Genomic DNA, 14,022 nt, shown 5'->3' with positions numbered 1-14,022 from the left:
AAGTTGAAACTGCTTAACTTTGCGAACCTTTTTCAACTAAAAATTTTAAATGATATGGACTAAGGGATCGAGGCTGAAATTATATGCACGCCGATCAAATGCAACCACTAGATAATATGTATAACACGGTACGTTAGTCTCGATCTGGCCTATACATCATCATAACGCCTATTTTTTCAACATCACTGATAAAGTAAAGTACTAAAAAACGACCTACCATCAATTTATTTCATTGTTCATTTTAACTGTTTGGTTATGTTCGCTGCCGGATTGCGTCCCCACTGGCTCTTCTCTTTCTACCGTACAGTTCTGAGCGATAACTTAAACTAAGATTAACTATCGTTCAAAGTTCATATTTAGGCACGCATAAGTTACTCGCAACTAACCGAATTAAAACACATGTACTAAGTGTTACATATAGACATATGAACGCTGGACCTATACGCCATCTATAACTGATAAATCTATAAGTAATAAGCCTAATTGCACAGAGTGTCCACGTTTCTCTACTCGTCATCAAGGAACGCATTAGTCACGGATGCTACATACACAAATAGTATCCAGGCGATGCAATCAACTGGATATTATTATTAGAATGCTCAAAGTAGTAACAGTTCCTACTGTTACTGCCAGTAGGAACAGTGGCCTCGCAGTAGCAGCGTAAATCGTCATTCTTCACGGCCGACACTCCTTTCCTGAGCCCGATTTTAAACCGATATGGCTCCTTTCGATTTGGTGTTTCGCCGCTTGCCGCTTCGCGAACCTCCCTTGCACCTCACTACTTCCTTTATTTCACCATCACCACTCTTGTTAACATCTACTGTTGCTTGTCGTTTTGAGAACTTTGACGTTAGATGGTACTTAGCTGGCGAGCGGCTTGCCATGGGATTGGGACTGAAGGAAGAGGAGGTGCAGAACAAGCAGTTCAAACAGCAGCTGCCTTCGAGTTGGACCGGTGGTATCGAGTAGAAGGAAATTGAAAGGCGGCCTGGGCGGGAGTTCTGGATCGTAGTGGAAGCGAAGAACACGGATAATGGCCACGTCTGGTATGTTGCTGCCTTGGCTGTTTTGCTGCATTAGCTGAAAGTGCTACTGCTCACAGTACCGTTACGGAAGGCTCGCTCGACAATATCGGCCTGCTGTTTGTTAAGGTGCTATTGGTAGACTCTGGCAGGATTTGCAGACGTGGCCTGGGTGTCCGGTCACAACTAGCAGCGATGAATGGCGTTCCTGGTGGCGGTGCTAGCGATAATACAACTAAGCAATTTGAGTAGAAGTGGCTATAACGCCGCTGCCTGCCATCCAGTTGCATTGACCCTGTGGCCTTGCTACAATCATGCTTTCCCCTATCCCAGTCTAAGTCCTCAGTCCTAATGTCATTAGCGGGTTGTTTTGTTGGCTAGACAAGGGAGCGCTGGCTGTGCGGGCCGAATGTGTAGCGTCCAAATATATGCCTGAATGCATTTGCACGAATAACTAACTATTAGAGGACGACGATCATGGAAATTGTAGCTCGGGAGACCGGTGGCCGTAGGCGGGTGAATGGACCTGAGAAAGACAAGAAATACAAGCCTTTGAGCACGGTCCTAGCAGGTTCGAGTCCGCCAGATTGGACTACGCGACACCTATCAACAGCGTCGAGAGCAGCCGACCAAGCTATGACGCTCTTAGAAAGTGCGCCTTATCCGACGCTTTCGGGAAGGGACGAATTCAATCTATGGTGCTGCCAACAACAGATGTACACACATGTGTGCTCGGCTGTAGGAGGCTTGCAAATACGATAAAACATTTTTTAGCAAATTAAATTTAAACCAGTGAGCCTGTTTAACGTGCAAGTCTTTCAAAAGCTAGTAATTCGAGATTTGCATGTTGATTTATAGTACGTTAGTTAATGTAGACTCTATTGTAGATCCTAAAAGCAACGGATAATGATAAACTTTTTAGATCTCTGGGTTAGGGCATTGTTGACCAACGTAACGATTCCACGGTTCTCAGAGTTTACTGCTAATCGAAGCGCTTACTGACTGAGAGTAACACTTTATTATCGTTAGATAAGCAAGTTTTAATGTGGAATGCATGTAGCGTCCTGGAACAAAACGATCCAATCTTTAGCCAAAATGGTCACTCACGATCTTGCAACAGAAAATGCTGATGCACGATTCATGCACCGCTGTACTAATGTCTCTCAGAGTTTCGATAGGATCCCTCACCCCCGGTTACTAATTAAAGCACAGTTTCTGATCGTGTTAAGGGGCCGGCAAGTTCAAGCATCAACATAACGACTAACAGAACTTAAGTTCTTGTTACTAAATAAAATTTGCACTTTATGGGTTAATGAGATGTTTCACGATTAAAGAGCGTTTATATGTAACGTAAGCGAATATGTTTCTCTTGGGACCTAAGTTGTAATTAAAAGGGGCTGTTAACGTGGATGGGTGTAGCGGATAAAATCTTGCGAAGTGGTGGTACCCGAGCGCCTTCTAACGAAGATGCGCCACGCCCTCATAAAAAGCGTAGCGGGCGTGAAATTTGCATTCTGTATAAAAAGAATTGAAGATAAATTGATTAATTAGCCTGATTCTGTGTCTTAAGCAAATTATGAGATGCCTCCCTGACTTTTTACGCGCGCCAACTGGTTACATTTATTTCGTTCTACATTGTTTACTGCACGCGCGAAGCGGGAATTTTTTGTTTGAACGGGTATATTATGCGTGTGCAGAACCCTAAGTAATGGGTCTGGATAGCACTTGGTCACTCAAAGCAGTTCATAGTAATCGGCTATGACGTTCACAGGTGGTGTCAATACGGTCAAACATCTCTATCTTTGCAGTTAAGAATCTGTGAACTAACATTAACTCTAATCGCATTCATAATTTCGTATCGCATTCGCAACCCCCCCCCCCCCCGACAACAAATACTGTTAATAACTTCATAATAACGCAAGTAATTATAGCGTAATTTCGTCTGCTACGACAGCCACACATACGTAGAAGTTACGTACGTGCGAAATGGGGCCCATTCGTACTTATACAGTGAGGTGATCTGTGTGTAATAGTAATAAATATAATATCATGTTATATATTCAATTTCATATCTAGAAAAATATTTAAGTGCTCGAGCCGACTACATGAAACTACAGGCGGCGTTCACGTTTAATATACCTTGTCTTTTCACGTAATCATGCAAGAACGAACCTTTTCGACGACCGAAAAGCCCTTTATGCAAATTGTCGTTGATGGCTCCTGTTTCAGCGTAGGCACACTGCTAGGGCCAATACTTACCAAAACTGCGAAAGCGAGCCGGCCTTTGGTGGAAAGCATCCCTTTTGCGATACGCTTTTTATAAGAGCGGCGTCGAGTGTCAAAAAAAAAGCTATTTTTCATTGGTAAAGAGAAAGCAAGGATGTTGAGAAGCACCTTCCATAGCCGAGTAGAATTCACGCGTCATTAAAGCCTATCGCGCCCTAATTTCAGTCGACGCCATCCAGGTCTGCCCTTAAGAATTGCTTCCCATTTATGCTTGCATCATATTGCTCCCACATTGCTTGGCGGCCGCGTCGCCCGAATGTCAATATGGGAAAAGCTTTTTTGTGCATGCCCATTTATTTTTCTTAATGTTTCTTTACAAACCGTTGACAGTACTGCGTTCTCACGGTGGGTGGCGTCAAAAGGCTACTGCGTTATACGGAATTCCGATATGCTGGAATCAATAAAAAAATTGCCAAGCTACTTCGTGACACTTATCGATCCTCATAGCATCGTATCCACAGTGCAAAAGCTGATAGAATCCCTTGTAGGAAACTGCGAGGAAGCAGGCATTTGGTATGCACTCTATTGTACGACGTGGGATTACGTAGTTACGATACACGTTATCCGCTCGTTTGACACTGTCCATTCTGCGCTGTGGCATGAATGGAGCCGACTTTAACGTCTGCACAACCTAGTTCGCTTGGAAACTCATTAAAATAATAATATGACCATCTCAGATGAGGTATGACCTATGCGGTATTCCTTAGGGGCAGAATATAGCAGGTCAGGAACATGGAATCTTGCTGATATGTCGGGGCTTTAGCTGAGATCTCAATTTAGTTATTAATATGCAGTACCATTAAGCGTATGTCCGTTAGCAAGTTATATATATCCATAGATGTGAAGGTAATTTGCCTACACTCTACAGAGTACAGAATCGAAAAGGTCACTTCGTCTCAAACAAGGCTAACACGATGATATAGCAATTATAATGACAACGTCTATCGTTAACGATTTTATTCACTCAGCACCTTCAGCAGTATCTCCTTGAAGTTCTCAACTAGGCTTTTTTTATATTTTTATCACTTTTTTTCCTTTTCTCTGAAATAGTTAGCAGGTGTTAAACACATTTTGGTCATTATCTAGCTTAGATTTTAGTTGTTACACTTGTGTCAATCTTTAAAAATCTACTAGCTTTCGTTCCTTTTCGCACTTTCTCTTTCATCTATTTAACTTAGCTCTGACTGAGTAAATGGGCGGATAGAGACAAGTTGGACTTCAACTTGCATCCGTAGAAAGCAATCAGGGCTTGCAACATCATACAGGCTCGGACTGAAAACTTTCCGAATATATATTTACCGCTTAGCATATACAAAACAATTCAAATACTGTGAATTAAAAAAACTTATTGTGCATTTTATATAGATTTGCCGCTGCGCTCTTCTCTGCGTCACATTATGCTGATATTGCAAGTTATCAAACCTATTAGCTGATTTAGTAAGTAAATCCAATCCGAAGAATGGACTGAACAGATCAATTAGGTTACCTAGATTAATTAAGTATGGATCTAATGAAAGCTACGTGTTTTTTTTTCTTTCGTTCCAGAAGAAGAACACCATAAAGCAGTGCCATTAAATGTTATACAACAAAGTATACTGACGCCATGGACAAAAGCTGGAACAGTATTAATTACGTTTACTATTACGTGCGTCAGAAATTTATTGACTGATTCAGCGCTCGCATCGTTTGTGACTCTCAGCGTACTATCTGAGTGCTTGCTCAATGGCGGACGCCGCATAAAAGATCAACCACCGTAGCATTTCGTTTGGCACAAATGCGTACGAACTTAGGATACAAAACGAACTATCGGGGGATTAATAGAGAGTGAGAGCTGATTCTGGTTCGATTTAGCATGAACATCCATCGACTTAAATTAACTGAAAAATGTTGCAAGGGTTTCGAAGGGTTTTTTTCTATAAAAAAAAAAAACAAACAAAAAAAAAGAGCTCTAAATTGTACGCAAATGAAGAGATATTACGCGTGTTACAGGGAGTGATAGTAAAAGCTACAGAAAAAAGTAAAGAAACATGTCGAGCCAAACACTTTTAATCTTTTACCAGACAAAAACAAATCCCTTGTTGCAGCTTTATGTGTAACAAAAAGGTTAATCAGTTTTGCTTAGGGACACTGAGTTATGTTGTTTCCCATGAATAATATAACCTTCTCTACGTCTTTTTGCTTTCTCAACCACCGATTGTCGTGTATGAAGAGAGCGAAACTTCCCAGTACTCAATACATTTCAAAAGCTCGCAGTTCTCCCACCGTTTCATTCTACTTATTCTTTGAGCCTCCACTACTTGACATCAGGGAGAAACCCGGCCATCCACTTTATGTTTCGTTTTTCTTCGTTAGCTACAGCTGCTCTTTATCGTCGTTTGATAAATGATGTAATATCGCTTTATGAGAACTGTGTTGTCTCCACGATGCCCCGATCCTATCAGCCAAACTCTGAAAGCTTCGATATAAATGGCTCATCATTGACACCTGATAATAGAAATAATTAAGGGTAGTCGCTTAGTGTTCAGCTTTACCACCGTTCATGCGAGACGACGTTGTTTCCGCTAGTTCTGAATCACTAGAGGAAGTTACTGTCATAACCTTCGTTAAAAATCAGCTGCCCAGATGTTCCGTTACCCAGGTTGCAGGCCGCTGGTTCCAGACTACAATCAGCAAGGAATCAATGAACTACCCAAGTGCCGAAGTGACGCTCCTATCACCATCAAAACGGTCAGAGCGATATGTACTTCGAGCGAACGATAATACTTCTTCTCCTGACGCTATTGGCGCCGTCAACGGAACGGTTAGAATTGGTTTAGAGCTTGGGCTATGTCCATTCGGTGCCAGAGAATGAGAAACGCCTGAAGGCTCAACATGAGGTCCTTTGGCCGGGGAAAAAGGGAAGCGAAAAGGTGTTACAGCAGGCCCCCGCACCAACAACGGCAGCGGCAGAAGAAAACGACCGTAAGAGCCTAAACGGGGCGCGGGCAGCGGGGAGGCAAAAAGTGACCTGGAAAAGAAAGGTCTTCCGAAGAGCCTTTTCCGTCTTTTTCCCATTACTATAGTGCTGCTGTTCAAAAGATAGACAAAAGGGTGCTTCAGCCGTTGCTGCCGTGAACATCGCTGTTGCTACTTCTTCTGTTTCGACCGCAAAGTCTCATAGCGGCCCTGGTTGCCGTAAAGATCCCGTGAGTCTAGCGAAAGCAGGAAGGAATATTGGCATGTAGCCAGAAAAGAGCAGTTCTAAAGAAGAAAATAAACTACGACGTTGACGGATATTTGAAAATAATACTTGTTAGATAGGTCATTGATAAAAAGTTCGTCGTATATCGTTACGACCCCTCCGCCTCCGTTAGCATCCATAGGGTGATTGTTTCCACTGCCATAAGCGATATGGCAATAAGCAATCCCAGCAGTGTCTTCAGTGAAGAGGAGACAACTAAAAGGGCTAGCTACCAATTGATATCGCTATAATCGTCCGTTAATTCTTTGTGTTTCGAAACGGTTACGTTGGAATCATCGGGTAATGACCTAAGAATAGAGAAGTACACGAAACTGCAAGCTGGGTATTAGGCCTGCTAGCTCTGTGTAAATAGCTACGTATCAACAATGAAATATGTACCTGATAAATAGCTTAGCGTATCACAAACAAAGACATGTGCTTGTTTTGTTATTGATCAAACGACTTGTTTTTATATGGTGAAAATATTTATCCTGTTTATGTGCTCTAGTCGACTGAATGTCTTCATTAGGATTAAATCGCAGAACATATCTTGTCCATAATTTAGCCCAATTTACCACTATGCATTAATGCCAAAAAGCAATGCTTCCGACTTAATTGGGGCGCTGAAAGCCCATTTGTTGGCACAGCTCATAATACTGATCGATGAACTAACAAAGCCTGGTAAGTAAACATGATTGCGGAGGTACTGCTAGAAAAATGTTTACCCACACTTGAAGAGCAAAGATAAATATTATATAATTTAGAATAAAAGCTTTCTCAAGCACAGCCAGAATTTTAATGTTTTGAAACTGTGTAAGCGCAAAAATACATTTGAAATGTTCTCACGCTGAAACAGCTCAACTCGATCTTATACTCAAGACCATATCAAAGATATTATTACACTGTACAAGTGTTGCATTTTAATATATAATAACTACAAACTTACTAGGTTAAATAACCTCAGCTAGATACTTAACTTAGATAGCTTAACGATGTAGTGCGTGGCTAATTCTCACTTTATGCATCATTGATCTTTTCACATGAAAAAAATACGATGAGTACATGGGGTTTAAAGTCGTTGTTTTCGAATTTGCAGTGCCTCTCGCTAGCACCGCACATATATTCTTTCGCACATCAATTTGTGCAACAATGTACGACATGTTAAAAGCACTACTACGGACGGGCTTTACACTTGTTGATATCTAAGGGGCATAAAGCCAAGGCTGGTCGGGGTTTCTGAGAAGTAGCGGTTGTGCTCTCTGTTACAGCGACATCCAGCGAGAAGTTCCTGTCAGATTTAGAGGGCTAAAGATCAACAAAACGAGGGAGGGAATGAATGCCACGGGTAAAGCGGCTACAGGAAATAACCGCGATAATCCCTTATGTATCGCTTCGTATTTGTTATCGTGCTTGAGTCCTGTGCCAGCGATCGAAAAAAGAGTTCTATGGGCCAAAAACGTTTTTCACGCGGCACAACCATCTAAAGTCCAATTGTGCCCACTTTATTCTCCCCACTCGTATATCTTCTAGGCAGCCGCAACATATCTGTTTCCCACGGTCGAAAACGACCCAAGCTGTAGATGACGATCAGCGAGTCGAAAGAACATATCGAAACTGGGTGTCTGTACATATTTTGTCGTTGTTCCTACCTCGTTTATATATCGGGTGAGATGCGACGTTAAATGGGTTTACGGCTCAGATAGGAGTAGCAATTCTGATTAGTCTTTTTTAACTAGAACGTTTGAATGACACAAAGCGGAACGAATAACTCGTCGTATATATAGTTAACAGATTATATCACTAGCTGTTGTTCTGAAGTCGGTAATCTTATACCTAGAGTAGATCCTGAGTTGAATAGCTATGTTTTAGCCTTGCTTTGAAAAAAGGCCTCGCATCTAACGGTGGGACTTCCTTACGAAAGGTTCTGTAGTAAGAGTATGCAAATTGGGCCCGGATGAAGTTACCGTAACGCATCTAACAAAAGCTGTAGTTAACACTAACCCGACCCCATGTAAAGGCTTTCTATCTACGCTCCATTAACGGGAAGGAATTTGAAATTAGATAAATAAACATGTTTAACTAATTATTTTATGTAAAGGGTGATTTTTATAAAAGGGATAATGACAGACGAAGCAGTTTTCTTGAATCCTGTAAAATAACGCGGTGGTGTTCACTGGCGCTATCCTTGAGATATTTCACCATAGATTCCTATATTTTGAGAATTTATAGAGTACGCAATATTTGTTATAATACTTCTATTATTCTGTATGCATTATAGTATATAGTCAATGTCATAATGGACGCAAAAGACGGAAATCCGTTAAAAAAATGAAAATAACATTTTCTATTGAGATATTTTAATAAAAGTAGGCTATTCCAATTTCAAGCTGTTAGTATATATCTAAAGATATTTTTAAAAATCTGAATACGGTTCCCGACTAATAGACTAATTTTTCCGTATATAGTAGCAAGACGCTCCTTTATATTAGAAAAAAGGTTATGAACAAATATGTTTAATGGGTAGATGGCTCCATTTAATACAAATGAACCCTAACGAGATGTGTATTGCCATTTGTGTAATATATTATATAGAAGTGTTCCTTTTGATATGAAAGGACCAGTATTCTCAGATTGGGCCCATTCAAAAGAAGATTGTGTCTTCCAATAGGAGCTTAGTCCTGTATCCTCTTGCAATATGACAGAATATATAAATGAATAGTTTTACGGCAAACACAAATAGATATATCAATCCATGATATTATATATATTCTAATAGAATAATAATATCTTTATCTGAAAATAGCCTTCGATCGATGTGAGCGATGTGAACGAAAGTAAGTCTACTCTTGAGTAGGATTTTGTATATTCGTTGCTTACAATTAAAACTATTTGAATTGTAGCAGAAACCATTTTTAAGCTCAGTAACAAATCTGCAACTAATCCAGATAACTGGAAAATCCGTCTGATTTTACAGCTCTAGCAATTTTGGTAATGGGCACAAACCTGTAAACGTGACCCTGTAATCCCCTATGGGTGCTTTAGGCGTCAACCAGTTTTCCATCAAAAACAAACTGAAACACTTCTGGCGTACGACAGGCGTTGTCGAATACTACAAAGTCTTACCAACTGTAACAAAGCATTGGACTCACTTGGTACAAAGGATTATTGTAGAGCAAAAACTTCAGCTGTATATTTAGTTCATCTGTTCTAAGTGTATAGGGCAAGAGAAAAAATACGATGTTCATTATATTCCTTCGTTCTTTTCATGTATGAAGCGTGCCTACATATGGTAAAGACAAATAATAGGCGACATAAAAGCACTTGTGCGCAATCTCGAGAAACGCGACTTTCCCGTCTCGTCCAAACTTTCTGTGCAATTTGCGCGATGCCCTATACAAACGTACCTCGTGCGCACAGTTTTCTTAAAGCTGATTCTTCTGTTTTTATGATTGCATCCGGGCTTTTTTTTTTTTTGTAATAAATGTTATATTTTTGTTTTAAAAGAAAGTAAGGTCAAATGGCTCTCGTTGGTGTCTGTTCCACTTTTGTGTGCTTTTTGTTCAACGAATGCGTTTTTGTCATCAACTTTAGGCACAAAACAGCTTCTTTCGAATCTGTCAAATGCACAAAAAGCGTGATTGCTTTAACACTCCCTGACTACATCCGAACTAGCAGCTCTTAATTCTTTATATTGTGACCGTGACACTCGGTCATTGCTATTAGTCATGTCGCATTGCATTCGCGTGTCCTCCGTACGGCTAAATTTTTCGCAAGTCGATGTCTGGATGGTTTCGCACACTAGATATAAACCTCTGGTGGTCCTTTCCGTAGCAGTTTCGAGCCATGGCCACAGTCGTGCAAAGCCATGCCGCCCTCGCACTTTTGTTTGTTATTGCAGTACGTACCTGGAATTTTCCCTTTGTGGTGTTTTTTATGATCCGGATCTGGCAACTTCGTCTATATAACCGCTTGTTCCCCTTGCAGCATGCGTCTGGTCCTCCTCGGGAGTCAAATTTCCTTCTTCAGCACTGGCAGGCACTTGGACCACGACTTGGCGCTACTGCCGTTACTAGTGGTTGCCCCAAGGGCCTGCTTCCTATGGCGATCTCTCCGGCGGCCGTTGTGGGTTTGGCCCTCAGGCAACAGGGAGGTCTCCAATTCTCGTAGATTGGTCACTGCCATATTCTTAGGGGAGCACGAGTTACGACGCTGTTACCAACTTGTGAAGAGGTAATCCGTTGGGGAAAGACTAACGGTATATAGGCTAGCAGCTAGGGTTTTTATACCCTAACTACGTCTGGGCTACCAGTTGTTTATTGTTTACATACTGACCGTAACAATATATATATATATATATATATGATCATACTAATTAATTTGAAAGGTAAACGTTGCTACTATGCTTCTTTGCAGTAAAGCCTCGTTTCAATCTCATAGGATCGGCTGCCTGATTTTCACTACATAACTACCATCCAACCCTTGTTCAGGTTGAGAGACGAAACCCACGTCTGCTGTATTATTTATGTTGAAGCAAACACGTTTTAAATCTGCCTTCCATTGCATTTGACAAATTTCAAAGAAGCTGCTTTATGCTCAACAGTTACCATGCAAACAAAAGGCCACTGGTTGGAAAGAAGGATATAGCCATGGACACGAATGAAAGTCGGTTTTGGCCTTAATGTTGTTCTAAGACGAAGGTTCACAGCAGGTGAAGGCCAAACAGACAAGCTAACGTAGCTCAAATACTTTAAATCCAGAATTCGTCTCAAAGGAACTGAAACTGCTGGTCGCGGCAGGCATCAAAAATCTTAAGATTTATATGTAGCGTTGTGCGAATCATGCAGAACCACAGGTCGGAATGAGAAGCGCGTGCTCGCCGAGACCGGACACATGTAAAAGTATTATCTTCTCATCAGTTGCTATCCATATACGCAAATATCTTGGTTTGATCCAAAGCTTGTAACAGCATCATTCGTCTAGCAGGCATTAGCAGTCGCCCATAACGATGCACCCATTGAAACAAGTTACCGCTATTCGACTATATAATGAAATATAGGCACCGGTCAAATGACCAACGCAGAGAATGGATTCTTAACGACTCTAGAAATAGGCCTGCAGAATAACTGCCTCTAAAAGCGCTTTGTAATGACACAGGCTACTTTTTAAAGCACTCGACTTTTCAAAATATGGGCCAGAAATGTCTGAGTATGGGAAAAATCAGCTTCAGAGTTTAACATATCGGGGAAGTTTGAGATAGATGTCGGAGACTTGATCGAGTTGGTTTCGAGTCTTACCGGCGTAATTTGATGCTACAAAGTTTTGATAGTCAGAAGCAGGGTAAAATATCATACCGAAGGTACTGGGGGTAGTAAGGAGGTCGTGAGAGGAGCCTACAATTTTTCTGGAAATACTGAATGTAGTAACATGATGAATACATATTCAGACGTTACCTACAAGCGTTTCCTTGCTTACGGTACCATGGAATTTCTTAAATGATACGATTTCAGAAGTGTGAAAGAAATATCTAAACGTTATGTTATCGCAGGGATGTAGTCGCAGTTCTTAAGGGACTTTATCTGATAGAGTTTCAGAACGTCTAGGTTTGAGAATTATCTACCACTGAATGGATGTTCGTTTTGCTAAGGAGATAAGTTAAATCGCATAGGTAACATTTGCAAAAGTAACGATATCCAGCCTAATATTTTTATCGCGTTTCCCGACGAATTGTAAATAAAAATTATTTATATTTAATATATAAATAAAAAGTAAAACTAATCTATTTTATCGTTTATTCTTTGCGGATTTTTTCATTATTTAGAGCCAGTTTCGAACAAAGCAATGCACCGAAGTAAAAAATCTGCTACCTTCGATCAAATCATTACGGCTAGTTTGTACATCGTCACGAAGAATCTGTAGAAGAACAGTCTATAAGCATGCTTGACTTTAGGCGCAGTTTCAACAGAGTACAGTTGTAATAACATAGACTATAAAAGGGTTGGACGATATTAGGGTACACAGAAATTCGTTAATGACGTCGACGGCCCAACTCATAACCTGCAGACGTGTGTACTTCCGTGAACGGCTAGTAGGGCAAAATCTATTAGATATGATAGTCGTCGTCTTCTAATGAAAAGATACATCTTTTTTTGCCAAATGCACAGGCCGATGTTAGCGAACGGAACACTTACGATCTTTACAATTTTATCGATGAGTTAGCGGTGAGTAGTCCGATCGCATGCGAACGTCGCAATGCGGAATTGACGTGAGTAAATTATCTCGGCACACAATACTATTATGGTTGTAAAAAGATAGTAGTAGATAATAGTAACTGTGCTAAGAGCGGAACCGTTAGACGTTCATTGTCGAATAGCCATTTCTTAGAGATTAGCTCACCGTTTACGCGAGGTGATAAACGAGATTTGGAATTAGTTGTGGAACGTTCTGCATTATCATTCTTCGATGAAAATGTTCGTACTTTCCAGCGTTACAGAAACAGTGTTTTATCTCCCAAATTTAGACTAACTTGCACGGACGCGTATGATCCAATCTAGAAAGAATAGTGAATGATAAAAATTGTATAGCAAACACTGATAGCAGCTGAAAGACGCTTTCCGAAGCCTTATCGTGTACAGGCTTGAGCCCAAAAACATTAGACTAGTTTTTTTGAGTAAGGAGTTGACATATCTATCATCCTGAATGGTGCTATATGTCATGCTGTGCAGAACGCCTGATAAACCTGAAAACGCCCGCGACACGTCTCGAACGAAGTATATAATTTGTTCTAACCGCTTCCTAATCATCTTCAAATACGTTTTTTTTTTTGACTAAGTGTACAACGGAGTTGTTTATGGCTTAAGATTGTTAGTCCGGCGAAGAAAAATGGCCTTTATCCTATGATCATTCTACTCACTCTATCTATTTTCTGAAAAGATACCAGATAATCGGATAAGATATCATCAGCACGGTACGACGTCGACAGTAATTTTCATCTACCAGTAGCAACCTTCAATCGACGCTTGGATCGCTCTTTTTTTTTTGTCGTGTGCATGTTGTGCCATGTCTTTTGGTGTAATTATGAGAATGGCAGCTTGCGATAATAAAAGTAATGCTCGTTGAAACTATACTATTTTTAAATTTGCGCACCCGTACTTTAAACAGGCACGATAAAACCGACACTGTGATAAAGTGACTGCGTACGAAAAAAATAATATAACATTGAGGAAGACCCATTGCAAGAATTAAATAACGAGCTTTCGCTTATAATGCTCGTATATTATACAATAGTACTGCTATCTAGTTGAGACGAGAAATTCGTGCATGACCAAGTCACAGTCAATAACTGATACGACGTAGTCTTCGTTGATAACGAATTTTTTTGTTATTTTCATCAATGCAAACGAACATCCCGTCTCACTGCAAAAATGAGTGTTCATTGTATAATATCACTACAGTATCGTGTTATTATTATAATCGTTGAAAAGCCCACTAGTCGTA

General features: G+C 40.5%; 2 protein-coding genes and 1 long non-coding RNA gene across 3 annotated transcripts in view; 2 read left to right on the top strand and 1 right to left on the bottom strand.

Moving 5' to 3' along the window:
* LOC111267872 (uncharacterized) overlaps positions 1–6,987 on the top strand; it is a 41,633-nt gene extending 34,646 nt beyond the window's left edge. Inside the window, exon 6 of the mRNA XM_086971479.1 lies at positions 4,854–6,987. Coding sequence (XP_086827605.1) covers positions 4,854–4,883 — 30 coding nt within the window. The 3' untranslated portion in view covers positions 4,884–6,987. The remainder of the gene's footprint in view (positions 1–4,853) is intronic.
* The window catches only part of LOC111267881 (band 7 protein AGAP004871), a 104,628-nt gene that overhangs the window by 4,200 nt on the left and 86,406 nt on the right, over positions 1–14,022 (top strand). The window lies entirely within an intron of this gene.
* The window catches only part of LOC111267883 (uncharacterized), a 30,619-nt gene that overhangs the window by 13,935 nt on the left and 2,662 nt on the right, over positions 1–14,022 (bottom strand). The window lies entirely within an intron of this gene.

Source organism: Varroa jacobsoni, unplaced genomic scaffold (genome assembly GCF_002532875.2).
Source record: "Varroa jacobsoni isolate VJ856 unplaced genomic scaffold, vjacob_1.0 scaffold_1233, whole genome shotgun sequence".
Taxonomy (NCBI): domain Eukaryota; kingdom Metazoa; phylum Arthropoda; class Arachnida; order Mesostigmata; family Varroidae; genus Varroa; species Varroa jacobsoni.
The sequence above is the reverse complement of the archived record's forward strand: the minus strand, read 5'-3'. Positions and strand labels throughout refer to the sequence as shown.